The 27,498-nt window shown below is 39.1% G+C and overlaps 1 protein-coding gene across 1 annotated transcript in view; it reads right to left on the minus strand.

The window, feature by feature from the left end:
• Window positions 1–8,411: 8,411 nt before the first annotated feature.
• PKHD1L1 (PKHD1 like 1) overlaps window positions 8,412–27,498 on the minus strand; it is a 150,669-nt gene continuing 131,582 nt past the window's right edge. The window contains exons 71-79 of the mRNA XM_046642192.1: window positions 25,869–26,026; window positions 23,571–23,706; window positions 20,337–20,681; window positions 15,787–15,938; window positions 15,241–15,387; window positions 14,744–14,897; window positions 10,947–11,201; window positions 9,194–9,354; window positions 8,412–8,622 (exon numbers count right to left, since the gene is read on the minus strand). Coding sequence (XP_046498148.1) covers window positions 9,281–9,354; window positions 10,947–11,201; window positions 14,744–14,897; window positions 15,241–15,387; window positions 15,787–15,938; window positions 20,337–20,681; window positions 23,571–23,706; window positions 25,869–26,026 — 1,421 coding nt within the window. The 3' untranslated portion in view covers window positions 8,412–8,622; window positions 9,194–9,280. The remainder of the gene's footprint in view (window positions 8,623–9,193; window positions 9,355–10,946; window positions 11,202–14,743; window positions 14,898–15,240; window positions 15,388–15,786; window positions 15,939–20,336; window positions 20,682–23,570; window positions 23,707–25,868; window positions 26,027–27,498) is intronic.

A 27,498-nucleotide genomic window follows, 5' to 3' on the forward strand; every position in this document is an offset into this window, starting at 1 on the left:
TCATAGGTGCCAATAATTTGGAATCTTGCTTGGGGACCACCTCTTAGGTGTGTGCCTCTGCCCAAGTCCTGTCCTCTCTCCAAGGCTTCAGTGGGATGGGTTGGGGACCACCAAATGTCAGGTGGGAGGAACATAAAGGAGAGCACTGAATATATGGCAGATTTCTTTCTGGATTACCTCTGCTCCATGGGTACAGTTAATTCTACCTGCTCTGTGTCTAAACCGTTTTGCACACTTTCGGCCTCCTGATTTGACTCTGACCAATCCCTAGTCACCAGCTTGATTTACTCACTTTTATCAGCTTCCAATCCACCACTTACTCTCCTAGTTCAAAGCCTATTTATAGACTTTGTTGTTCTCAGTTCTGCAGCTGGGTCTAAGTAGTCTTGTCAACTGACCTCCCATCCCTGCCCAGGAGGTAGGTTAGACGGTGCAAACACAGCCCAGTGATTCCATATCTCCCCCAACCCAATTCCCTGACTTTTCACTAAAGGGATGGTTTTTCCCTCAAGCACAATTTTAGACCTGCTGTTCTGACTTGGACTTTAATGGCTTTTTATTAATGAGCAGCTGTTCACAGTTGAATACAGATTATAAAGTCACATTCATTTCATGATCAAGCAAAACAAAGCCTTGCAGCTCACAGGGTGAGTTTTGAACACATACATTTGAAAACAAAGGATTATCTGATGATAATTTTAATGGATTGTTTTATTGACCTTTCTAGTCTAGAGAATTTTGCTTGCTTTCAAAATAATATTTTAATATTCTGGAAAATTATAATTTATTTTTAATATCCATAATCACCATTTAATAGTTAGGATCACTGCTTAAGAGAAAGCAAAAAGTCTGAAGCAGTTTTTTTATTTCTTGTCTATTAAAAATAATTAACTTTCCGTGAAGCATTCAAATAAATATTTTCCATTGTAATTATTACTATAGCATATCTTCAATTGGTAGTAATTTTTATTAGTAAATACAGGAAGACCTAAGGTTTAAGAACAATTTAGAGTTAACCAAGTCCCTTTAGGAGAGTCCTGGATAGGAATGGAGAAAAATAATCCATGTCTTTTACTAGAAATGGATTCAAATAAAAAGATGGTGTGAACTCTTCACTTCTGTGTTCCAGTGGTGAGGTTCAGCAATGTAATACATTTTGGCTAATGTCCACATTGTTATTAGAGCTATAACATAGTTCAGCTGTGTGAAGAGTTAAGTGCACTTGATCTGAGCTGGTCTGGCAATCTAAGGCCATTTATTATTTCTAAGGCTAAATGTGTAGAGATTCATACAACCAATTAAAATAACGGTTTATAACATAATCTATCTTGTATTTGAATTGAAAACTTAAAAGTAAAATAAAACAACATCGAACCAACAATGAAAGCCTAATGGATTCAGCTACAGTGTGATGGACATTGTGACTTTGACCTTGAACAAGACTGAGCCTTCCTTTTCTCATCTGCAAAATTAGGTTAATAGTTCCTGCCTTATGGATTTATTTTGCAAAGTGGCATAATATATATGGAAATGTTTTGGAAACAAAGCAAAAAAGTCAATGAAAGCTTTCAGGTGTACAGGTTTATCATCTTCTAGAATCTTCTTTTAGCTCACAACAGGGAATAGTGTTTTGGAAAACAGAGGTGAATTTTCTGTCATCAGCAACCAGAAATAGACATGTTTGTTAGTAACACATTGAAAAAGGGAAAAGAGGTGGGATCGCTAAGCTTTGAAGCTCTGCTCTGAGTACATCCCCCTCCTCCTTGGCCCCCTTCGCTTTAAAGACATAGAGTGAAAGAGCCGCAGTTAAAAGGAAAGTACCTGCAACCCTACCCTTCCCTCTCGGTGCTTTTTCTCTCTAGTCATGGCATATTTTTCTCATAACAGTATCTGTTGCCAAGTTTTGTCCATTTTTTCTTCTCAGTGTCCACTATTTTAGGACCCCAGGATTATCATAATGATCTCCTAACTAATCTTTTGTATTTGATTTTTTCCTTCCTCTAAATCAGCTCGGTTCTTTGCTGTATGATTAATATAAATTTTTTGTTTTTTAAAGATTGGCACCTGAGCTAACAACTGTAGCCAATCTTCGTTTTTCTTTTCTGCTTTCTCTCCCCAAATCCCACCAGTACATAGTTCTATATTTTAGTTGTGGGTCCTTCTATTTGTGGCATGTGGGACGCCTCCCCAGCGTGGCCCGACAAGTGGTGCCATGTCCACACCTAGGATCCAAACCAGCGAAACCCCAGGCCGCCGAAGCGGAGCACGTGAACTTAACCACTCGGCCATGGGGCTGGCCCCTTATTAATGTAAATATTTTTAAAGCACAGACTCCTTCATGGTAACTGTCCTGTTCAAAATAGAGAGAGACTTGCCACTGTCCATCAATTCAAATTCGCTTGGGAAGATACTTGTCTCGATTGTTGCTTTTTAATCTCTTCATTTGGAACTACTGCTCTTGAATCCCCCTCTGACCACCTCTGACTTTAAAATACCAAATATGTCTTTAAAATACCAGACATATCATCAATTCTTGTTAAAGGCATTTGTCTGTATATACTGTACATTTCATACAGTGAAAATTATTCACCTCCTCACCATGGGATACATATTTCTTGTTGTAGTTTTTATTTGAAATTAAGTCCTTTACAAGTGAGAATTAAATCCGTGGTATAATCATACTAGAAATTTTCCATATAAAAAATCTTAATATTTTTATTTTCTCTCTTCCTAGGAAGAGCTTATAGGTATAAAAGGTCATTGGCCTAAATACATAAATTACTCTAAAGAAAAATCAAAGGAAAATACTCTTGCCACATAGCCAGACACACTCATAAATATCTTGCCCAAAAGGAATTATTTTTTCTGCTTGTGGGCACTGAGACCATAACCATAGCAACCATAATTAGTAGTGTTTAACTGGGTGTGAATTCTAAACACGGTTATTTGAAATGTTAGGGCAGTAAGTAAGGATAAAGTCGATTTCTGTAGTATTTTGGAAAGATTTCTTCATCTCAAAAATCTGGGAGAGGAGAAGTTTCCTCATGCTGCCTATTCATTTGTTTAATCAGTTTATTCAACACTTACCGTGGGCACAATGTGTGCTAAGCACGTTAGAGAAGTCGAAAGAACACATGGCTCTTAACCTAAACGAACTTCTCTAATGAAATCAGCTCGTCATAGGTAAACAGGATTCCAGGAAGAACAGTTATTTCATAAGGAAGTTTCTAATTCTAGAATGATGTGATGGCAATAACTGGAATAGTGTATTAGGGCCTACAAGTAAGGTGGCAAGTGGTTTGTAGCTGGTCAGACTGCCCACAAGTATTCCAGTACGTACTGTAACCCCTCCTGCAGGCCCCTTTCTTTTTGATCTTACACATTGTGTCTGTAGCTACTCTCTGGGGAGATGGATCTTTTTTTTCATTGGAGATTGGACACTTCTTGCCAGCTGATGCCAGCTTGAGGAAGCTGAAAATGCCCACTGATGAGTATGAAAGAAAGGTGTGACCCTCCAGCTGTTTCAGATAGGTTTCCCAAACCAAATATGTCATGGATTCAGTTCAGGGTTTAAGCATTTCTGTTTCGAAAGACACAGGTAATAGTTTCAAAGATGTGTGTGGTGTTTTAAACTCTTTTCTTGCCCTGGCATTGTCCCTGCCCACCTCCCGTATAAGAAGAATTCATTCCCTGTTCTCTTATTCCTTTCCAGTTTTGCCACCTGAGGCATCTTATGACACCAGGATGTCTATCAGTTGGGATTATGATTCCGGCCAAGTAACAGTGGAACCCTGAAAGAGCAAGGGCTGGGATATGCACCACAGTGTCAAGGACCCAGCTCCTCTCAACGGAGCTCTCTGTCCCCTCCCTGCCACAGCTGGCTTTTGTCCTCATGGTCCAAGGAGGCATCTTGCTTGCTCCGTGCAACAGAAAAAAAAGAAAGGCTCAAGAAAGGGCAAAAGGATACATAATAACCATCTTTCAAGTTCCCAGAATATGCCACAAGATTATTTCTGTTTTTATAATTTACTGTCCAGAAGTTGGGCACTCCTTACTGCAAGGGAAACTGGGAAATAGTCTTTGTTCTAGGTGGCCCTGTGCCCAGCCAAAGACTCTAATTACCACTCACATAGTGCTTATTACATGCTAGGCACTGTTCTGGTGTAGTGGGAAGTCTGATGTTTTATTGGGCCAGGATTGACATGATATGGGCAACATTTTGGTAATAAAAGTAACAGGAGTGGCTCCCATGCACTGAGAGCCTGCCACCTGTTAGGCACTGTGTTGGGTGCTGTTTATATATGTATGCTATCATCGGTCTCTAAATACCACACTGCAGAGTGGATATTTTGCACATTTCATAGGCGAAGAAACTGGGAATAAGAGACTAAGAACTTGCCTGAGGGCATAGAGGTGGTAAAGTATAAACCTAGAATTTGAACAGGAATTTGGACGTAAATGTTTTATGAAAAACTCTCTTCACAATGAAACACTTTCCATGCTTGAGGAAAAGTGGGGGGCAAGTAAATGTTGCAGCTTGGGCTCGGGGTTAGAAGCCCAGCTTTACCATTTGAAGTTCTGTGAACTGGGGCATTTTGTTTAACCTTTTTAGGTTTCAAGTTTCCTCACCTGGAAAAAGGGTAATTACGTCATAGCATTCTTGTAAGGAAAAAGTCCACATACGACACTCAGCATAGAATCTGGCACTTAGTAGGCATGTGGGAAATCTTTATTTTATTATTATTATTATTGTTATTAGTAGTAGTAGTATTTTAGATAGCACTCTTTGGGATAAAGTGGAGAAGAGGTAAGAGCAGATAGACCATGAAGTCATTGCAATGATCAGAAGGTGATGGAGCTTAGAAAAGAGTAGAGACAGTAGTACAAGATATAAACATTTTACTTATTAACAGAAATACAGGAAGATATTACCTCCTTATTCTGTTTCTTACATTGACCAAAATGGGAACATTATATTCACTTTATGAATTTTTTAGATCCTGCATGGAACAGTACTAACACACCAAAGTATTTTCATGACTTATTCAACAGCTAACTGGCTACTTCTTACGTTAAAAGTAGTTTTAAAAATGTAACATGAATTTCTAAGACAGCATTGTTCAGAGAAACATTATTTCTTTACAAAGTGGTCAGCTTATGAATGAATACTATGTGAAGCCATATTATAGCTCATAGATCCTAACAATTTAGAGAATTCAGCATTTAAAAAAGTAGTAGTTAAAACTGTAATTTATCTGGCATAAACAGTTATGGTTACGTACTATAATAACTCTAGAAATTTTTTAAATAACACACAGCCAGAAATCAAAACAAGTTAAATCAGGAACTTTTTAACAAAGTCTGTAGCTATAAAGCAAATTTTAAGAAATTCCTTTTACTCTCAAATGACATATATTAGAAAACTTTATTAAAAATCTGTGGAAAATTTTGTGAAAAAAATTTCCAGTGGACTGAGTTAAAACTTGAGGTAAGGAAACACTACAGATGGTGGCCAATTTTGTGACTTTTCTAGTGGTCTGATGTGAAGAATATTTTCGACTCTCTTCCAGAACCCGAATTTGTTCCGTAGATGCTAGAATTGCAGTTCTTGGAATTTAGTTTTCTGACAGAGAGGAAGCATCAGTAAATGGAAAGTAAACTGGATTTGCATTAGAAAACCTGATGTGTGCGTCTGTGTGTGTGTGTGTGTGTGTGTGTGTGTGTGTGTGAGGAAAATGGGCCCTGAGCTAACATCTATTGCTAATCTTCCTCTTTTTGCTTGAGGAAGGTTGTCGCTGAGCTAGCATTTGTGCCAATCTTCCTCTATTTTATGTGGTATGCTGCCACAGCGTGGCTTGATGAGCAGTGTGTAGGTCCACTCCCGGGATCTGAACCTGTGAATCCCAGGCCGCGAAAGTGGAGCGTGCAAACTTAACCACTATGCCACCGGGTTGGCTCTGAAAACCTGATTTTTAAGTCTTAGTATGGCATGGGTTGTGTTGGGTCTTTTTCCTCCTCCACATTTTAATAATAGAGGTTTCTCACCTCTCCAGGTGGAAGTGAGGGAAGTGTGAAAGTCCTCAGTTAACTGGTGGTGTGGTCTGCTCAAGGATCAGTGCTCTCTGGACTTGAAAGATGTTCCTTGTGAAGGGACTTCCACGTATTCTTTCAAGACCTTATCGTCAGGGACCTCTTACCTACACTTCTCTTAAAAATGAGACTAGTTCTATTCCAGTGGTTTGCTTGAGCTTTATCTGGAGCCCTTAGGCATTCAGTGAGTGGTCCCCTCACAGCGTCTTTATCTTTCAGACAGCCCTCCTGGACAAGACCTCAGACTTCCCTACGCTAGCAAACTGTCTTCTTTCCTCTACCCCTGTTTCTTTGTCTCTGTCTCTCTGTGTCTCTGTCACTCCTTCTCACGCACACAGCCTACATCAGGTTCAAGGGACACACTTGTGCATTCTTTGTCCAACAAACTCGGGGGCATGCTGCTACTTCCTAAACTGCAGCCCTAGACTTGGCTGCCACAGGCTGCGTCAGCCACCTGCTCTCTGATTAGATTCGTCAGCTATGACTCCGACACCAATCCATTGTGGGCCCCGAACCTCAGGGAACCCTTATTAAGCTTCCCATGGGGCTTAATGGAAATCTTCTCTTGACTCAGTGGCATTGGGAGCCAGTACCTGCACTCCTTCCCCTTTGTAAGGGGGCCTCCCAGCATAGCCATCTCCAAAGAACTGCTTGTCAGAAATCCTCCTTTCATCTGCTACTCTTTTAGGCTACCTACTTTAAAAATGTTTTACATCTTTATTTGGTATCTCCCTTTATAATTTGTCCTGTCCAAAGCCTCTATTTTAATATCTGGTTAAAACTGTATCTCTGGGACCTACAGAATTAATTCAAGCCCCTCTGACAATGTGGCTCTGAAGACTGCTACCTTCCCCTTCCAGCCTTGGCTCTTGCCTTTCCTCATGTCATATTTGGTGCTCCAGTAACATCAGACTGCTTGTTGATTCCTCACGTTCTATTCTTCATTCATATGCCAAAACAATGAATCTGTTTCTACTAGTGCCAGACATTTTGTTAGATGGCAGGAAAAACTGCTGAGTAAGAGAGAGCCCCTGCCTTCAAGGAACTCACTATCTAGTGGTGTTTCAGCCCTCGTTCTTGCCATCACGCCTTCTGCTGGAACACTCTTCATTGGCTTATCTCCTGCTTTATTCCTCAACACTCCTCTCTTCTGGAAGCTGTCCCTCATGCATCTCCATCCTCACAGGATGCCCCCTCCCTCAAGCCAAGTGGCCCTCATTTATGCCCCTCAAGGACCATACATCTCTCTCACATACCATATTGTATCGAAATTCCTTTTTTCCATTGCTATTTCCCCAACTCCCTGGTAACTCTTGGAAGGTAGAGATAGCATGTTATTCCTTGTAGTCTTCTCACTAGAATGCCTGAGATCTAGTAAATGCTAGATGGATGTTTGTTCAGCTGAATGAAATACCAAATATATACAAAAATATTTGGATTTACTACCTGGTAAATGTTTGTAATTTTTCCTGTTAATTGAGATTAACAATGACCGGGGGTGAATGCACTAGGAAATGATAGACAGAAGAAAAGCTCTGGGCGTCACTGAATTCTCTCAGCTGTTCCAAATGCTTCCTGAGTGTACTTGCTGGAAGGTGACTTTTGTGAGTACCAACTCCACTTGCTCTGGACATGGCTACAAAGCCTTTCTTGGGAGTTCTTCCTCTAAATTAAGCATTTCCTTTAGAATTTTCTGAGTATAGTATGAGAGCTTTTGGTTAATTTAACTACATTAATCTGTGGCTTTTTGTATAATTTTATCTTCTGGAAAATAGTATCTCTTCTGATGTAGCCTGGGGCTGAGGGAGGTTACACTCTTAGTAGTGGTGGTTATGAGTGGGAGGGAGGGGTAAGCAGCGAAGGAGTTTGGTCTTGTTCCAAAAGCTTGTTCCAGGGACACCAAGAAAAATCTTCTTAGAATACTGGCCAGTGTTTGGCAGGCTCAGAAATCCACCACCTTTTATAAGATTAAAACCTGTACCTTTTTCCCTTTGAGGAAGTGGATCTAAGTTCTAGCTCCCAGGTCCTCATCTGGCTGGCTTTCAATAATAGTAAACCTCTTTCTTTGCCACAAGTCTGGCCCTCCTAGGCGATGGGTAAATGAACCTGTGTTTGTGTTCAGTAATAAGATCTCTCAGTACATACAAAAATTCAGAATGCTTCCAATCTGATCTAAAGAGGTTAAGTCAAAACTAGACAAGCTCTTTTAACTATTTAAAGGAGTCTATGATTTGTAGGAATAGCAACTTGGAGGTGGCATATCTGCTTCCAAATCAAAGATTTCTAAAATTTTTTTTAAATGAAATAAGACCATACACAGATAAGGAATCAAAAGAAATTTATATTTTGAAGAAATTTGATTTCTGTGATTAAAGCTAATTAGTACATTTTATATATTATAAAAATATTTTTAGCATATTTTCTTGAAAATGCTATAGGCTTTTTCTTGTTGTGCAACAAAATAGCTCATAAATAAGCAGTTCTTGTATTCTCGTTTTCAGCCTGTTCTTCGGAACAGCACTCAGTTGCTTCCTGAAAAGTGAAAACAATATGAATTTTTTTTAAAGTAGTGGTAACGTATAGTGTGATTTAAAATATGTTTTATTAATTTTAACTTTTCTAATATCTCATAGTATGGTTAATAGGGCAAAAGTTGTATGTAAAAATTAATATTTCAAAGTTTACCAATTTAATGTTAGAATCAATAATGCACTCTTTTTGTGGAATTGTGGAGAGAGAATAGTGTTGCTTATACATTGTGTTTTTTAGATTCAAGTTTTGTCATTCTATTTAGGGGAACTTCATGACTCTCTCGAAAGTAGAATATTGTTCATTCAGAATGCAGAGTTATAAAAAACCAGCAAATCATCTCACTAATGGTTGCTATAGTCTGAATATGTGCCCCCCAAATTCATAAGTTGAAAACCTAATGCCAAATGTGATGATATTAGGAGATGGTGCCTTTGAGAGGTGCTTAGGTTGTGAGGGTGGAGCTCTCATGAATGGGATCAGTCCCATACAAAAGAGACCCCACAGAGCTCCCTAGCCCCTTCTGCCACGTTAGGATACAGCAAGAAGTGTGTGACTGGGAGTGGGCCCTCACCTGACCATGCTGCCACCCTGATCTCATCCTTTCAGCCTTTGGAATTGTGAGAAATCAATTTCTGTTGTTGATAAGCCACCCAGTCAGCTATAAGAGGCCAGGGCTGGATTTCTTCAAACCAAGCTTCCCCTTTGACAGCTGGCTCCTAATTAATTTCCGCCCTGGGGGGGAGAAAGGATTATTCCTTCCTGTTTGACCGCTGTTCCTAAAGCCCCAGCCTCTAGTTTCTTCTGCTACTCCCAGAACCAGCCTTCCTGTGTCCCTAGATCCTGACCTTATTTATATTTAAATTTAAAATCTAGTCTTGGCCCTACTACTTGAAATACTTCAGTGTATTTCTAAACTATTACTTTATCTCAAATTCTTCCTAAATCCTTTTTTTAAGGGTCTTATCTTCTAAGTGCTTACAATTTAGTGAGGAAGACAGATTTGAATATTATAATTCAAGCTCACTACAGAAAGGGCTATAACAATGGTATAAATAAAATGCAAATGGAGAACAAGAGAGAGGAGAAGTAAACGTAGAGTTTGGAAAGAGGGAAGTCAGGAGGTTACTGTGATAGGTCAAGTGAGAAGTAAAACAGTTAAGTGGAGCAGCGAGTCTTTAAAGGAGGGACAGATAGGAGGCATTATGGTTAGACATAGATGCCCCGGGGCACCGGAAGGGGCGCGGAGCCTGAAGGAAAGGGAGAAGTCTAAGAAGTATCAGCCTGGCATTAACTGAGATAGGGTAGCAGGAGGAGAAGCACATTTGGAAGGGGATGATGAGGAGTTCTGTGCTGAACATGTCTAGTTGAAGATGTCTTTTGTCACTCCCACTTTTCTCTTTGCTCCTATCAAGTCCCTGTTCTGGAACACCTTTCCCTCCACTTCCATCCACAGCTTCACTTATTATAATCCCTTCTGTAAAGTGCTGCTGATATGGTGACATCAACAGTTGTCTGTAATCATTCTAGCCCATGAGGACCTGTCCTTCCTATTAATCTCCCTGATATCCACTTTCTTTGTTTGCCTGCCACTTTTGGTACCAGTACTTTGATTTCCTTTTGTGAAACCACACCTCCTCCATTCTCAGCACCTCACTCCATGGGACCTGGGCCAGGATAATCAAAACACAGCATCCCATAGTGATTGCTTCAGGAATGGGCATGTGACCCAAGCCAAGTCAATGACATAGCTTTGGGACTTTTGTTGGAAGTGCTGGGAAAGTGGTTTGCTCTTTTTGCGTTAGCTTCTTGGCCGGTAGAATGTAAACATGAAGATGCTGGTGGTACCTTTGCCATGGGGTTGGGGGTGTTGGTGGAGAGTCTGCCTGAGAGTGAATTTACTTTCGAGGAGAATGGAGCCAAGAGATGGAGAGACACTGGTTTTGGATGATGTCACTTGAGGCCTTGGGTCTAGTTGTGGCAGAAATCAGACTACTTCTGGACTTCTCAATTAATGAATTCACCTTACTGCCTAAAACAATTTGAGCTGAGCTTATGCCTCTTGTAACTGAAATAGAGTCCTGAAAATTACCTGCATATCTCATTCCCCACGTTCTTATATGCCACCACGTAATGTGAATAACATCTCCAGTAGGGTTGTCTTGCTTCTACCATAGAAGATATTACTTTCTCAATGATTGATACTGTGTCTTTGTGCCCCTAGTGGTGTCATGCACAAGTGTTGTGCAGTGTCTTTATTTGGTAAACATTTACTGGTACCTCAGTGTGTGGAGACATATATTATAGAAAAAATGAATCGTGCTTACCTAGATTTACATTCAAAATCAAAATGGCAGCCATAAATATTTCTAAGAGCAACACTCTTCCCATCAGACAGCTGATTATTGTGGTCATTATTTGGGCAGCTGTGCCCACAGTTGATGCTTTGCTGCTGCCACTGCCACTGCTGCTGCTGCCACTGCCACTGCTACCGCTGGAGACAGACTGCGCTGGAAGGCTGAAGGTCATGGATTCCACTCGAACAACATTATTCAGTATAAATTCAATCTTATAATTTTTTCCTAGAAAAAAAATCATCATAGTGTTTGACTTCCTTTTATTATTTGTTTGTTTTCATACACTTCCAGTTGGGTTTCATTGACTTAAAAATGTTGTGTAATTCCTAACTGGAGTATTTTTAGAAATTGAGTCAAATGAATCAGTTTAAATAGGTACAAGTGTAGAGAGTGTCTCAGAGTTAGAAGAGTTCAATATTCCCATCAACTATGAACAGGGGAACTCTGGGTAGATTTTCTTTCTGTAGCATCAGTACCTGCTTCTCAGAAATGCCTTCCTAGGACCCGGGACTGGAGAGAGGCTGTTTGAAATGAGAGACAACAGGGAATGGAAAAGAAGGTGCTGAATCTCCACTTGATCCCTGTATATTTGACTGAGGAGTGAAGAAGTCTCAGCCTTAGTTGGGCGTGGGGGCGGGGGATGGATACTGAACTTTTTATTTTAAAAAATTTCAAACATACAGAAGAGTTGGAAGAATACTACAACAAACACCCATATGCCCTCCTCTTAGAATCAACAATTTTGAACTGTTCTCCACATTTGATTTTAGTCATATGCTATTTTTGTGTTACATGAGTGTGACCCTTCCTTTCTTCTTAGCCCAGGTAGACAAACTTGAAGAATGACTTGTCAGATAAGTTTAGAGAGTGAAACATAAAAAGCTCATCCAAACATTTTTTAATCCACATGGTAATTCTCCCACTGTTTTGAATATGAGATAACCAAAATATTTTTCTTGATGTAATTTCTTCTGGGACTACTGCTATCATTAATAGCGGTTACCACACAGAGCAGAGTTTGCAATACTTGTACAACCTTGTAAATTTTCCTTTCTCTGTTTTTTTTTCTATTATCATTTTTAAAAGATAATTCCTGTTTTCATTCTTCCTTTCTTTTTCAGGGAGAGAATATAATTAGATCTTGACCACATTGTGCTTTCACAAACAATAGTGATGCGTTCCACAACTTTCAAGATGGATGGGCATTGTTCTATAGACTTTCTACCACTGTTACAATTCATGACAATGGTGTATTTAAGTCTTTCCATTTCTCAGTTTGAAAAAATTAAATTTTTGTGGCAGGTATATTTTTTCCTAATGATTTTGATGTATAAAGAATTTAGGCTGTTTTTTGTTTTTTTTCTCCTGTAGTGTTATGAGGAAATCCAAGCTACCCTCGAGGAGAGGCCACTCTATGGAGGAGATCTGAAGAAACCAGCCAAACTCTAGAATCACAGCCTTAGGGGTCTGACTCCAACCAAGCCATTCCAGCCGAAGGCTCAGACCTCATGGAGCAGAGATGAGCCACCCTTGCCCAAATTCCCAACCCACACTACTGTGAGCAAATGAAATGGTTGTTGTTTTAAGCCATTCCATTTGGGGCTGGATTGTTATGTAGCAATAGAAACTGAAACAAGCACTAAATATCTCATACATTGTTAGATAAACATGTCCCAAATATTATTATCCACTAGAAATACTATTTTTGTCCAGGTTGCTCAAAGATGGAGTCTCAGCTGTTTACTTTGTTCCTCTTCCACTCTTTTCTCACCTAATTCTCACATCCTCATTTTCTGCGTTACAAACCACCACCCGGACCGCCTCTACCCATCTGGCCCCTGCTTTGCTCTTTATGAGCTACAAGTAGAAGGGGACATGCTGCCATGCTGTTAGGCTACAGTCTAATCTGCAAGGGGATTTCCCACATTGCAGTAATTGTGGGGGTACCTACTAGAAAGAGTTGTAAGACAGATGCTGTGTTAATTTTCTCCCAAGTGCTTTGTTATTACAGTTTTACAGTGGTTAATCTACAAACTGGCTAAAGATAATGAAGAGACGACTGTACTTGGCCTTCCTTACTATGTATAACCAGGGAACTGAGACCCCACCCTTGATGAAAAAAGAAAGCAAGACAGTAAGCAAGCAAGCAAGCAAGAAGTTAGAGGCAATGGCTCCTCTTCATAGCAGATCAGATAGACACTCAAAGGGAAGATTTGAACTCTGAAAGAAAATTTGCTATATAAAAGGACAGTGCTATTTTGTTATCACAATAAAATGCCAAAACCTATATTATTGCTTCAGCACTCCCGTGATCCTGGTTACTTTGGAACATTGCTATTTGTAAATGGTAGTTTGAAGACCTTGATCGCCAGGTTGGGTGTTTGCCACTGGGCACCTCTTGGGTCCACTTTCATGGCGAGGTAGGCAACCTTCTCTTCAGGTAGAGTTCTTGTCAGGTGCCTCACTTCCCATAAAAGGGTCCCAGTCCTACTATCATTTCTGCTGACGGCTAAAGAATTTGGCTCTGCCCTTGACCAACAAGCTTGTAGGACACTCTAGGTACTTATCCAAGAGCACAATGTTGAACTCATTGCCATTTGATTCTCATGAAACACTAGGTTGAAATATTGCTGCCCAGTAGGCAGACCAAACTTATCTATGGAGGGCATCATCAAAGCAAGAGGAAACAAAAAATATGGAAAAGAATTCTTTTGGAATGATTTTAGTTTTTGATATTTAGTTAATATGAAAAATCAGACTATTGTAATTTCTTTTACTTATTTTCTCTTTATTTTTACTTTTATTCTGACCTTTAGTGTGTATATGTGTGTGTTTGAGAGAACAGTGGTAAGAAGTGGGGAGGGCCACTATATAACTTTTCAGAAGTTAAGGCCTATAAAGGCCTTAAATGGGTCCAACTGGAGGTAAACAGATTAATAGAAGCCTATCTCAAGTATAGGAAGTTTATCCATTTCTTTCTTTCAGATACTCTACAATCCGTCACCAATAGAGATTGGTGCTCTGTTCTTTGGACACATCATTTTGGCCTCAGTAGAAAGCCTTTTACCAATTGGAGTTATGCCATCAACCTATATGGAGAGAATGTAAGAAATATCACTGTGGAAGTTATGACTATATTTTCTGTAATAATGTTGAAGATGTCACTTAGTACAGATTCATTGAATATTCTTTATGAGAACTCATAAGAGACATTTGTTTTGATCTCAGAGCAAGTTCTAATTCTCCACAGCAACTGGTTGTTTATCTGATGGGCACTGTGAAAACATGATAACGCGTATGTTTCCTCCTTTGCATTGACTTTCAGAAAGACTAGAACCCACTTTCCAGCCCAACTCTGAACTCCTGCATGGGGCATTAAAATTATATGAGCTTATCTTATCCTTTCTTTTCTTTAAGTTGAAAATTTATATATTAATTTTTCTTTGTATAAATGTAATACATATTTAGTGAAAATTTAGAAAAATACACAAATGGATAAAAAATATGAATCATGATAGAATTTTTATGTATATCCTCAAATGACCTGTTTTAACTTCCTTAATTGCTTATTTTGTTTTCTATTTTGTTTTGCATACTAAGTATATTTTTGTAAGCTAAACTAAATGTTTTCTGGAACAAGGCAGAGTATAGTGTTCTGATTTCTGTAATTTATTGACCAGAGTATTATAGAATGCTTTGTTAATTGTCCCAATTTACCAATTGGAGTTATGCCATATACATGTGAGCATCCCAAGTGGTACACTTACCTATTCTAAGAAGACTAAGGTCTGTGTAGTTGGCCCAACAGCTGCTAAATGGAATTGTTGTATTTCCACCAAGACCACTGATTTGGTTATTATTGGAGTCCTTTAGTATGGCCTTCAAAGTCAGTGAAGTAATCCCAACTGATACACAATTACCCTAAAGAAAAAAACTGTAGAGAATTATAATTGTCCTATTTCCATGCTTTTCTTTTTAAATATGTGAAACTTAATTTTTTAAAAATGCCTCAGTACAAACTTAAAATCTGCAGAAGCTCCTTTTCTTACACAAAGAGTTCACAAAATATGGGCAGTGAAGCAAGTCCATTGAAAAGGAACATTTTTAAAACAGTAAAAGATGATATCCCTGGGTATTAGTCCAACTTCTAAGGGGCAGTGCAATCCTCAGGTTGCCAGCGTACCAGGACTAGTGACGTTGGCTCATCCTCCCAAATTTATGGCTTAATTCCTTCACTTAAATAAAGCTTTGAGTTATAACTTACATCAGAATCTACTGCCTTTACTGAAGGCTGCTGAGAAAATGGCTGTCCTAGCTGTGCTGCCACCGGCTGAGTGATCACCCAGAGCGAGGACACGAAAGCCACGTGGTGAACAGGAAAAGCAAACCTCTCAACTGGTTGGGCAGTCACCTGTGACGGGACATGAGTGTGAAGTGGTTTTCACATAATAAACTACATTCAGTAGCAAAGTCATCTTAGCCAGACGAAGTGTAATATTCATTGTTTATTCAAAAGTATGTTCAATATGTGAAGTTCATATTATTACAATATTTCCTCTACATGAAATTCATGAAGCATTGTTATAAATATTCAAAGCAAAGCACATTTTATACCACTGAATAATTTTTTAGAAGATATGCTCCTTTTTCAACTACTTTATCCTTTTAGTGATACCATAAAAAAGTCAACAATACATTAGAAAGACATGCTCTCTAAATCATTATATTGAAATAAAAGAGGGTTAAAATAAGAAATAAGCAAGAAATTTTTAAATAGTAAAGATGTATTTTTTGACTTGCCTTTTCTTACCTTAATCCAGCCAGGATCACTTGGGCTGGGGATAGGATCCGTAATAGACATGGAAGAGATATTAAATCCAAGGATACTACTGGTTTTTCCTGAAATTACAGCTTGTCCAAGAGAATCGGCAATTTCTTGGAGTTCAGATAATTGCATCTGACCTATGGAAAAACAGTATCATAACACGTGAATTATAAGAATCCAGAATTGTGAGAACACTCGAGAGCTTTTCACTTTAGTTTTTGTCTGCACTGCTCCAACCACATAACAGAATTCTACAGTTTTCTAAAAGCACATGAGCTAAACATGACAAAGTCATATTAATGAGGTTAGGAAAATTAAGAATGCAGTAGAATATACTTTTAAGCTAGAATGAACAGAAAAACAAAGGTAGATAAAATAGATACAAGAAAAATGAATGAAAGCATAGTGTGGAAAAATACATAACTCTTAATTTAATACTTCCCCATGCCATTCTTTGTTTAGAAGTGAAGCACTATCATGCAAGTCTATCACCACATACCGTTTTTAAAAAATAGAGTGTTAATTTTGGACTAGAAGGAAAATTAGCATCACCAAATCTATACAATGCTATGTTAATAAGTTGCTGAAGTCAACATCAAATTACTCACAGATTATTACTTGTTCTGGACATTGACGATTTTCAAGGTTATTTTTAACACTATGGGTAGTTTCTATTCTCTTTTTCTAGCTTGAAGGTCCTCTTAAAGCTATTGCTCCCATAATGCTCCTTACCTTATTAAGTGGTACCTCTATTCATCTCTTTGTCAGAAGTCTGGTACCTTTGCTTGATTCTTCTACTTTACCTCTCCCCCACAGCATATAATCAAGTACCAATTTCTATATCTCTCTGTCCCCACTGTCAAAATCCTAGTCAAAGCCGTCGTCAGCAGAGGTACTAAAACAGCTTTTAAACTGGCTTTCTTGTATCCATTCTCTCCCCTTTCTACTCCATTCTATACACTGTAGGCAGAGTGATCTTTTAAAGAACTGTAATCAGGATATCATTTTGGTAGAGTGTAGGCCTAGCCAACCCCTTGTTCCTAGGTACCCGGCACCTTCTATATGCAGAGTCCTGCCTTGAGGACTCCAGTCATTGCGTTTCTTCCATTACGGCTAAACCAGGAAGAAGGCAATATCCTAGGGCAGTGGGTCTCACAAACATGTTGAAAATCACAGGCTTAAGGAATTTCAGTCCCTGTCAGTTTAAAGGTTTCTTTTGGTAGACTCAGACTCTCTTGGATAAATGCTCAGTCTTTCAGATTCCTCCTTCTCTCCCTACTTCCTCTACCGGCCCTTCTCCAAGATGGCTTCCCAGGTATGAGGGCTCACGTGACCTAGTTGTAGGAATACAAAGGTGCTTCATATCCATACATTACTATTACAACTTGTTCTCACTGGTTTTTGGCAGAGTGGCACGTCTGACCTGTCTGCATTGTTAACAGGTTCTCTCTGACTGACATGTGAAGGCATCCATTTGGGCTGCCTGCCACCTAGAAACCAAAGACCTTAACTTAAAGAGCTCTTATTCCTGACTGGACTCTGCTTATCCACAGGTCCCCCAGTACTTAAGTAACCCCTTTCTAGAACATCTGGGAACTTCTGGATATCCTGACACAAGTAGTGTGAATGAAGGCTGTGGGGAGCCAGAAGTATTACTACATGCACATCTTTCTTGCCACTTCCCCATATTTTGCTGTGAAATTGCACCATGCCAAAGTTGCAGGGCTTTCTTTGAGGTTTGAAACCCAATCCCAGTCTGTGTCTGGGAAGCACGCCATTAGCCTGTCCCTCCCCCTGCCCCTATCTCCATGTTCTTAGACTGTATTATACCTATCTGGATAAATTTCACTAACAAGATAAAACTGCTTAAAGGGGATAGGAGGGTGGAAGAGGTTGTGTGTGAGGAAATTTTGATCACATATAGGAAATAAACCCCAGTTTCTTTGGACATCTGGGTGGCTGGTGTAGTAAATACTGGACTCTGCTACATGTAAGGGCTTACCAGGGATTTCTAAGAGTCGGTGAGCAATCTGTATATGTATCATGGACCCACTACAACTCCTAGACTAAATTAATAGACTACATTGAGTCCAAAGCCCTAACCTTGTTAAGTATAAGGAAATACAGGGCTGAGGAAGGAAAGTAACCTATGACTGGGCAGAGAACACCGTGGAAGATCTGGTAACAACACAAGCCTGTGCTTCTTGTTTCCTTCAACAAAAAGAGTTGATCGGCACCTCCCACCACTCACGCAAGACTTTCCAAAGGCTTATACCCACAAGGGAAGAACCTTTTGGCTGCCTAACTGGTGGATTCCAGCTAGGAATTGTGGCGGGTGCATAGGGTCAACACTGAGAAGCAAACCTCCTGGGGAAATGAGTGATGACCCCTAGTGGCAGAAGATGAGAACTTCACCCAGTACCAGGTTTACACGAGAGCCTGGGAGTTTAATGAAAAATATGCTGGACAGAGATAGGGCAGATTTGCATTCTCTGAGTCTGAAATTTAAACAGTTTGGAGACTTTCTTTAAGAAAAGGAATGTGAAAAAGTCTTATTTTTGCAACTTTTATAATAACAGTGAATGTGACCACATTACTAAATGGACCCTTCTCCCACAGCCTTGAAAGTTAAAGCCCCTCCCAGGACTTGTACAAGTTGTAGGGGAAGAAGACATTTCCTCTATCCAAAGTGGGTTCGTCTGGCCAGAGAATGAATTAAATGCACAAGAGACAGAATAGCAAGAGAAAATTAAACAAAGCTTTATGAGGAACCATGGCCCGGGGTCTTTCTTCCGGAAGAAAGAAAGGGCACCGAAGAAGTGGGGTGCACAGAGTGGTTATATACCCTGAAACAGGGTGTTTTACATATGATTGAAATGTCCCTCCCACAATAGTCACAAGATTGCCCTGTCGGCACAGTGCTTGATGGACACAGCAGGAGGCAAGTCTATTGTCTTGAGCTGGGTGGTCACAGGTGAGCTCAGCAATCAGTTCCTAGCCTAAGGAAAGATGCTTAATCCTTAAAGAAATGCCAAGGTTGGGAGGGGGAGTCGATCATGGGAGATTACCACACAAGTACAGTAAACAAAATGCAGACTTAAGTCCTTGCCTTCCCCATTGATTAAGAGTTTCTAGAGAGAAGGTCATCTCCTTTCTTCCTGGTACAGAGAGGGAGGCACCTTTAAAGATAGAGATTTACCTTACAAATGTAAATATCTCCTAACAAAGGGCAAGCAAGTTCCACTCCTCAGAGCCTCCTTCCCTGTCCCTGTTTATCAAAAGCAATCAGCCTCAAATAATCCTCATGCCAAAGAGACATATCTTGGGGTGGCCATTTCCAGGTCCCCACAAAGTGAAGGGCCTTGAAGCTTAAGCTTCATTAGCTGGATGGTAATCTTCCTCTGACAGAGACTCAGGTCTCATCTTCTTGGGGAGGAGTTTGCCTGGGTAAGACCTGTGCTTCACTGCTGGAGATGATGGCATGGTTGGGACTTAGCAGCTGGGGATGGTTTTCATGCCAGGAGGCCAGGAAAGTTCAGTTACACCTCAAGAGCGGCTGTGCAGAGCAGAGATCACCCACCCTGTAGCAGAGACTATGAAGACAAGAGGGCAACATAAGGGTCTGAGGTCAGAAAAGCCCCCTTGGTATTCAGCTACCAACTTGGGCTGACAGAGAGGAAGAAAATCTGAAAAGCTGAACATTTACCCAAATGCCCAAACTGAGTCACTCTAAGGAAATAATTTAAAGCAGCAAAGATACCTCTGATGGGACAGCTGAGTTTATTTTTATCTCTGATACCTAGGAAATGGGAGTCTGGGGAATGAAGGACAGAGAAAGGGGTGATTGCTGAGGACGCTGATTAGGTCAGCCGCAGGAATTAAAGATAGAGCACATTCTTGCATATTTGCAATTGTTAGGGTAAACTGGTGACTTGACTACCAAAATCTAACCCACCACTCCGCTGCTCAGAATCTGCAAGGGTCTATTCTTTTCCTTAGGAAAATCCACAGTCCTTCTGTTAGCTTACAAAGAGGAGAGCTTCTTTTGGTTTCCTCCGATCTAGCACTTGTGTGCCTCTCACCCTCATGTCCAGCAGCCTGCCCTTCCTGGTTCCTTCCACTGTGGACCTGTTGGACCTTTTCCAGTTCTTCCCATGCACCAAATTCTCACCAACTATTTCCTCAGCCTTGAACATCCTTACCCTCCTCTTTTCATTGACCAACTCTTTTCATGATTAATCTTTCAGCTATAACATCACTTCCTTAGGTCACCTCTCAGGTTTTTTATATTAGGTCAAATCCTTTTGTTGAATTTATTAATTGCTTCAATCACAAAAAAGAGGCTGCAGTTCCTTCAAAATTCCAAAATAGTTTGGGATTACAGAAGCAGGAAAAGGGTTTCTAGGCCCTTACAGGGTTTAGGATGTGGGGTTGGTGGGAATTCCTGAGGCCAGGTTACCAGGCCCTGATAGGGTAATTTGTGGATGTGGATTCAGTAATTATGTTCTGCTATTTCAAATATCTACTTTTCATACCTGTGGTGTCATTGCTTATGAACTGAAGGGGAGGATCTCCAATCTCCAACTCAACTGTGAGTGCCATGGATCTCTTCCTCCGCAGACGCTCCCCTCGTATGATTTTGCTGACACGGATTTTGTCACTTGGTATCTTTAGGAACAAGGCGAGATTTCTAACCAGATTAGGAGAGCTATAAAAGTCATCTTCTGTTACAGCAGGTAATTGGAAAGAAACAAATATGACTGCAGTGGTGTGGATTTCAACAGGTATAGTTCCTTTAACCAAAAGGTACAGCATCTGGTAGGTTCTATCAAAGTAGTTTTCACCAAGGACAGTGGAATTCAGCTTAGGAAGGAAGTGCTCTATGAAGGAAAAAAGCCAAAACAGTGCAGTTAAACATATTTATATTATCACAATTACCATGTAGTATTTAATATTTGTTTAAATTTAGGAAATTCTGGAAAAGTTCAACATTATTATTCTTTCATAGGAAAGAATGCATATTAAAAACAAAAACATTTATAGAACTGACATGCAAAATTAAAGTCAATCTTTAAATAACACCATTAATAATTAATAATACCATTAATACCAAACAATAAATTTATACATTAAATTTATTTTAAAAAACAATTAGCTATAGGCATAGTATAAATGACAAAATCTAATTATGAACCCAGGAGCCATATTGTACTTGTAAGGTTATTTACATGCTGAGAATTTCAAAGCCTTGACCAAAGGCATTTGGTAATTTAAAAACATAAATTTAACTTTAATAGCCATCTACTTTATGCAGCGCTGTATACAAATGCTGAGGAGTATTTACAATTCTGTGCTTCTGTTTTTACCAAGGACGAAAGTATGTAATACAAATGAAGCATATATTAAAACATCCCAGAAGGATCTTATATCAATGAAAAAGGTTTACATTTCAGCCTGAAAAATCTTTGGTTAATGCAAAACAAATTCTACTAGGGAACTGAATTTTGTAAAGGTGATTGAGGTCATTATATATAAAATGAATGAATATATATGCACGATTTTATGGCAGAGTATCAACAATGTCTAAGCGGTAATAAATCCACTAATACACATTGAGCCCAGACAAAGGCTGAATTGTATAACAGCACTGGAATGAGACGTGCAGTTTCTCCCCACATTTCAGAGTAAGGCTTACTAAGAACAAGAAAGTAAAATTTTAGAAAGAGGTATTTCTTATGAATATAATAGACATTCATGGCAATGGCATTAAGAAGCCATTTCATTATTACTATATATTTCTTTAATATCTACTAGTATAAGTTCTAGATGCAATTTGGTTTAAACATTCTGTGAATCTGAAGAAAGTGCTTTTGAGTTATAAATGGAAGCTGCTCTCAAGCTACTTTTAGAGGTGCACACACCATTTATCTTAGGTAACTTTCCATGTCTTCACAGTAATGGAAGGAAGCAGAGACATAAATAATAATAAAACAGTTTGAGTAATTGAAAACAGTATGTATAGATTCATAATACAGGGATATTATTTTGCATTCCAAGTGCCAAAGCAAAGTGTTCATTTAAAAGCAATGCTATATCAGAAAAAAAAGAATCTGGGGCTGGCCTGGTGGTGCAGTGGTTAAGTTGGCACGTTCCGCTTTGGCGGCCCGGGGTTCGCTGGTTCGGATCCCGGGTGTGGACATGGCGCCACTTGGCAAGCCATGCTGTGGTAGGCATCCCACATATAAAGTAGAGGAAGATGGGCACGGATGTTAGCTCAGGGTCAGTCTTCCTCAGCAAAAAGAGGTGGATTGGCAGCAGATGTTAGCTCAGGGCTAATTTTTCTCAAAAGAAAAAAAAAAAAAAAGAGAAAAAATCTATAAGAGGGCAATGGTGATACTGTTTTTCAGCCCTTCGACACCTCTGTAACCACTTCCCTGTATTAAATTCTGGCTGTTGAGAGAGTTTGTATTTTCCTGTCTTGAATGATAGAGTACTTAGTAAAAAAATGCTGTTTTAAAAAAGAGTTAAATTCTATGAAAATTAAGCCGTAAATATGTGCAACAATTTGTATATAAAAAGAGGTAACACTGACTTTCTTAGCGATAAGGAGGCAACATATCATGACGGTTAAGTGCCTGGGTCCTAGAGCTAGACCGTGTGCTCTAGTCCTTGCTCTGCCCTTACCAGCTTTGATATTGCCAGGGACTGAACTGTGTTCTCCCAAATCATGTGGCACCCTGATCTTGTACCCACAGCCTCCAGAACTGTGAGAAAATAAATTTCTGTTTGTAAGCCACCAGTTTATGGCATTTTGTTATGGAAGCCTGAGCTAAGACAGAGACCTTGGCAAATTACTTCCCCTCCTTGTGTCTCATGTCTCACTTTATGCATCTGTGCCTACCTCATAGCATTATTATTAGGCTATGGTAACAATGATTTATAATATACAAAGCACTTAGAACAGTGCTTGACGCATAGTAATGTCTCTGGAAACATTAGCTAGACATATTATTAACAGAAATAGGACTTCCTCCATAGATGGTAATGAAAATGGGTTATCCATTCATACTCTCATGTCTAGCTTATATTATGACCTACAGTACACATTTATGCAATTATTACCTAAGATTATGAGGCACATCTAAAAATGATAGTAAGTAGCACATGTGGAATGGAATGTATTGACCTTATCACTACCCGGTTTAACCAAAAGACTTCAATGAGTGGTGATAAATCCTGGTTTTTCAAATATTAGTAAGTGGCTAAGTTTAGTCTCTTCCATATATTTCCTTTAAATCCAGAGTTTACTTTATCATATTTACTTCATGGTGTTCAGCTGATGTTATACTAGCTTTCTTGGCAATACTTCTGGTGATTGCCAATGAATTTAGGCTTGACCTCTTTGAAACAGAAGTAAAGCAGAGATAGGAGAAAATTTCTAAGCAAAATCTCCCCTGTATTCCATAGGAATAACTGAACTAAATGTGCAGACTGTACACGTTCTCGGGGGGCGAACGAACATCCATCATACACAAAACCTTGTGTCTGCATGTGTGCGGGTGGGTGAGACTTCCACCAGGAGTGATCTTTCAGGACGCACATGTTACAGATGAACACATCTTAGTCTTTGGTGGATTATGGCTAACAACCTATTTTCTCTTGCATTTGTCAATGGCTACGGAACTAAACATAATAATGAAACATTACAAAGAATTTTATACCTAATTAAGTACATAGACTGTGTGTACTGTATTTTTCTGAGGAAATACCTGTATGCAGATGTCTGTTAAGTTCACAGTGTTTCTGTTGGGAATTCCACACTGTATTTTTGGGGCAGACCAATGTGTTGTTCACATAGACATCCAAACGCTGAAGTGTGGGGAAAAAAATTCCTACCAGAACAGCCTGTTAAAAATAAACATTTCTGTGTGTTAAGAGAATAGTGAAACAGAATATTTAGAATTTAGCACTTAAAAAATGTCTTCAACTATATATACCTTCTGTAAAATATTAAAACTAAGTTATATGGATTTAAGATAAATGTTGAGCTAAAATTTTTACATAGACTCACATTCAACCATTCATATAGATGTCACAACTTCTCTTAATCGATGATTCTCAGCAGAAAAGTGTAATGTAAGAAAGAAATTATTAGAACAGTATCTGTAAATCAAAGAAAGTGTTCCTTCAAAAGATAACAAAGTTATCTGAAATACAGACCTTCAACTCCAGGGTAGGGGGAAATGGGGAATTCAGCAATGCTCATAATGCAATCACACAACTTAATGTTGAAAAAAATGCTTATCTCTGAGAAAAATTTGGTAGTAAGACTGATAAAAATCAGTCAAAATAACTATCCTCTCTGATTCCATTTTGCTCACTTTTCATGTTTATATTCTCCCCATTTCATGCTATCAGATATAATCACAGTAAGAAGACTGGCTATTGCACAAAGGGCAAGGAGGAGTTAAGAAGGGTCTAATAAGCTATACATAGTTTTGGAATCCTCTTTTGAGATTGTCTACAGAGGCTCAGAATATTATCAGTCACATGACTTTGTAGTTATCATTCTTAATTTTAAAATTAAAAATACTCTCTTTCATTAAAAAATCCAGTGCCTATCTGAGCCAGACACTATTCTAGAAGCTCTCAACAGTCCCTGCCCTATTTGAGCTTACATTCTGGAGTGAGGAGAGAGGCAATGAATAATAGAAATAATGAAAAGTAAAGGATGAAGCATGTTAGAAGGTGTTAAGTGCTATGGAAAAAAGAAAAGGTAGATCAGGGTACGAATAAGTGGGAGAGCCAAGCGAGAAGGGGAGGCCAATCGAGAGAATGGGAGTTGAGGAGATGAGGCAGCCACCTGGGGTAGTATGTTCCAGGCAGACTCAACATGTGAGACATAAGCCCACGTGGCAGCATGTGTAGTGTGCTGAGGAACAGCACGGAGCCCAGTGTGGCTGGAGGAGTAGAATAGGTCAGAGAGCTAAGGGATGGGGGAGATTCTCACGGGGCTTTGTAGGCCATTGTGAGGACTCTGGCTCTGTACAAAGACCAATAGGGAAATTATCGCAGAGTCTGGGACAAAGGAGTGATCTGATATGACATATTTTGAGGGTGTCTCTGTTGCTACTGAGGCGAGAATAGACAGTAGAGGGTGTGAAGGTAGGGCAGGAGGAGGAGTTGGGAGGCGATTGCCTTAATCCAGAGAGAGAGAATGTTGGCTCAAACTGGATGGTAGCACTGGAGGTGGTGGGAAGTGGTCAGATTCTGGATATTTTGAAGGGAGATTTTAACAGGATTTGCTGCTGGATTAGATGAGGAATGTGAGAGAAAGAGAGGAATCAAGAATGGTTCCAAGGTTTTACCTTGGGCAACTGAAAAGATGGAACTGTTATCACCTGAGAATGGGCAGGGTCTCCTTTCATTACTCCTCTCTCTGCTCCATCTTATCAGCATCCTTTCTGCACGTTCCTAACCCTCTGGGACTTTCAAGTCTCACACTCTTAGAAAAGAAAAATCTATATTACAAGACTACTGCTTAACCTCATACTCTTTTCCCACTGACAAAGTACATATAAATTTAATCATCCCAGCTGAATTCAGTTTGTACAAGGATTTGACATTATTGAAGATATTTTAGATAACTTGCTTGATTTCTGAAGTAAATTCCAAAGGTGTATTTCTGACATGAATATAACAGCAGCATGGAAGAATGAATATATAATTCCAAGTGGCCAGTTTTAGATGTCACTATTTTATGTGAGAGTTCAGGTTTGCTTGCTGATCAAACAAATCATAGGCCTCGCTGTCACACCTCAGACACAGAGCAGCACAATCGAGTGCATATGAGGGAGAGGGGTTTGGTACTCATCTGTGCTCTCAGGCTGATGAAACCTTCCGGACTAATAGTATTTTCAGTAATACCCTGCTGGTCCTTGAAATTGAGCTGTGAGGCTCACGATGTTTGAGAGAACAGGGGAGGAGATCAAGTCCTTAGCAGATAGAAATATACGTAAATAATCAACACCGAGAACTCTTAAGAAATTATTTCTATCTTGCCTTACCTTGTTATGGTCAACATTAAGCAACATCAGTCGAAGATTCTGAGGACTGGTGCCAGTGAAGTAAACTTCATAAGAGTTGTTCAGAGCCACGATGCTATGAAATAGGGACAGTCTTCTCTGGCATGTGTATCCGGAACACCAGCCATGATCCTGGGGGCCTACAGCCACACAAAATGAAAGCTCATGTTCCGTATTATGAATGTCATTAGTGCAAAATCTGAAGAGTAACTGTATTAAAAGTAAATTGCAGGGGTCAAGTCCAGCATTTATAGCCATTGTCCACCCACCCATCAACCAGTGATCTAAGGTATTTCTCAAACCTTGGCTTAAAAAGGAAGTCAGGGAAGCAACTCCTCCGTAGTCCCTTTGCTTTTACACTGCTCAGGTAAGAAGCGTAAATTAGTGTGCTGAGGATTTGTACTGGAAGGTCATTGAAAGAAATAGTAGATTTACATGTTTCTGTACTTTAATAATCATATTTAAGCCCAGGTCACATGGTGAGGAAGAAAATGCTTGATTCTCTCTCCTACCTATCAAATGTGAGTTTGGGTGGGGAACCAACTTTCTCAGATTCTTTGCTGAGAAATATGCTGTAACAGAGTTAATTTGTTAAAAGGAGAGCCTGAACTTGGAAAACATGGACACTTGTATGCCTGAATTATTGATTCATTCATTCTTTCTTTCACTTACTCACTTTGTAAATTCAATAAACTCTTAAATTTGTGTTTTATTGTCTTTAATCTTCCTTCCTTTTTTATTTTAATAAATTTTTGTTAAAGACTGTGATTATATGTTCTATTGGAAGGTCATCATCATTAATGAACTGAAGCAATCTGGGAAATAACATTCCATTAAAGCCTCTACAAAGCCAAAAGATGGTGGATGCTTTTCTACTTGAATCCAGACACTTCCAGAACAGGTGTAACGTGATTTCTGTAGCAAACTTCTCTATTTCTGTTCAGTTTTAAAGTGGCTGGGACTACACATATACAACATTGAGTGAGACATGGAATGATGAATTTTCTTGATGTATTTATTCATTAGCTTTGCTCAATTTCCTGGCTTACTTGGAATTATTATCAATATTTATAAATGAACTTCAAATCAATATAAACTTCTGAAGCTCAAGTAGAGCATAACCTTTCCCTTAGCATCCAAAATATAAGTCCTGCTTTTAAATACATTTTCTTTGTGGGGTTTGAAAACAAATAGAAATTTCTATGTATAAAATGAAAAATTTAGAGTGACGAAAGCCGTATTTTAAAAATAAATAGAATTGAATATTAAAGTGTAAAGGGAAACTTTAGTGGTATCCAATAACTTTCACCTTGGGAATTTTTTTCCCACCTAGTGTAGTGCACCCCAAGCCTCAGTAATTCTTCTAACACCTTCCTAATTTTTGCCCTGCTGTTATCATTTACTTAAGACTTTTATTTATATTGACAATGACTTTTTAAAATTCAAATTTATTTTAAAGATAAATGTCACGTCACTATTGTAAATGGGAAACTTGTATTGCCTTTCAGAAAAGGAAAATGTAAAAATAAACAGAATGAAATTTTTCTCCACCATATAAAACAGAGCAGTTTAAAAACATCTCCATTATTCATTGATTGGTCTAAAATTCTTC

Source organism: Equus quagga, chromosome 16 (genome assembly GCF_021613505.1).
Source record: "Equus quagga isolate Etosha38 chromosome 16, UCLA_HA_Equagga_1.0, whole genome shotgun sequence".
In the NCBI taxonomy this organism is placed as follows: Eukaryota; Metazoa; Chordata; class Mammalia; order Perissodactyla; family Equidae; genus Equus; species Equus quagga.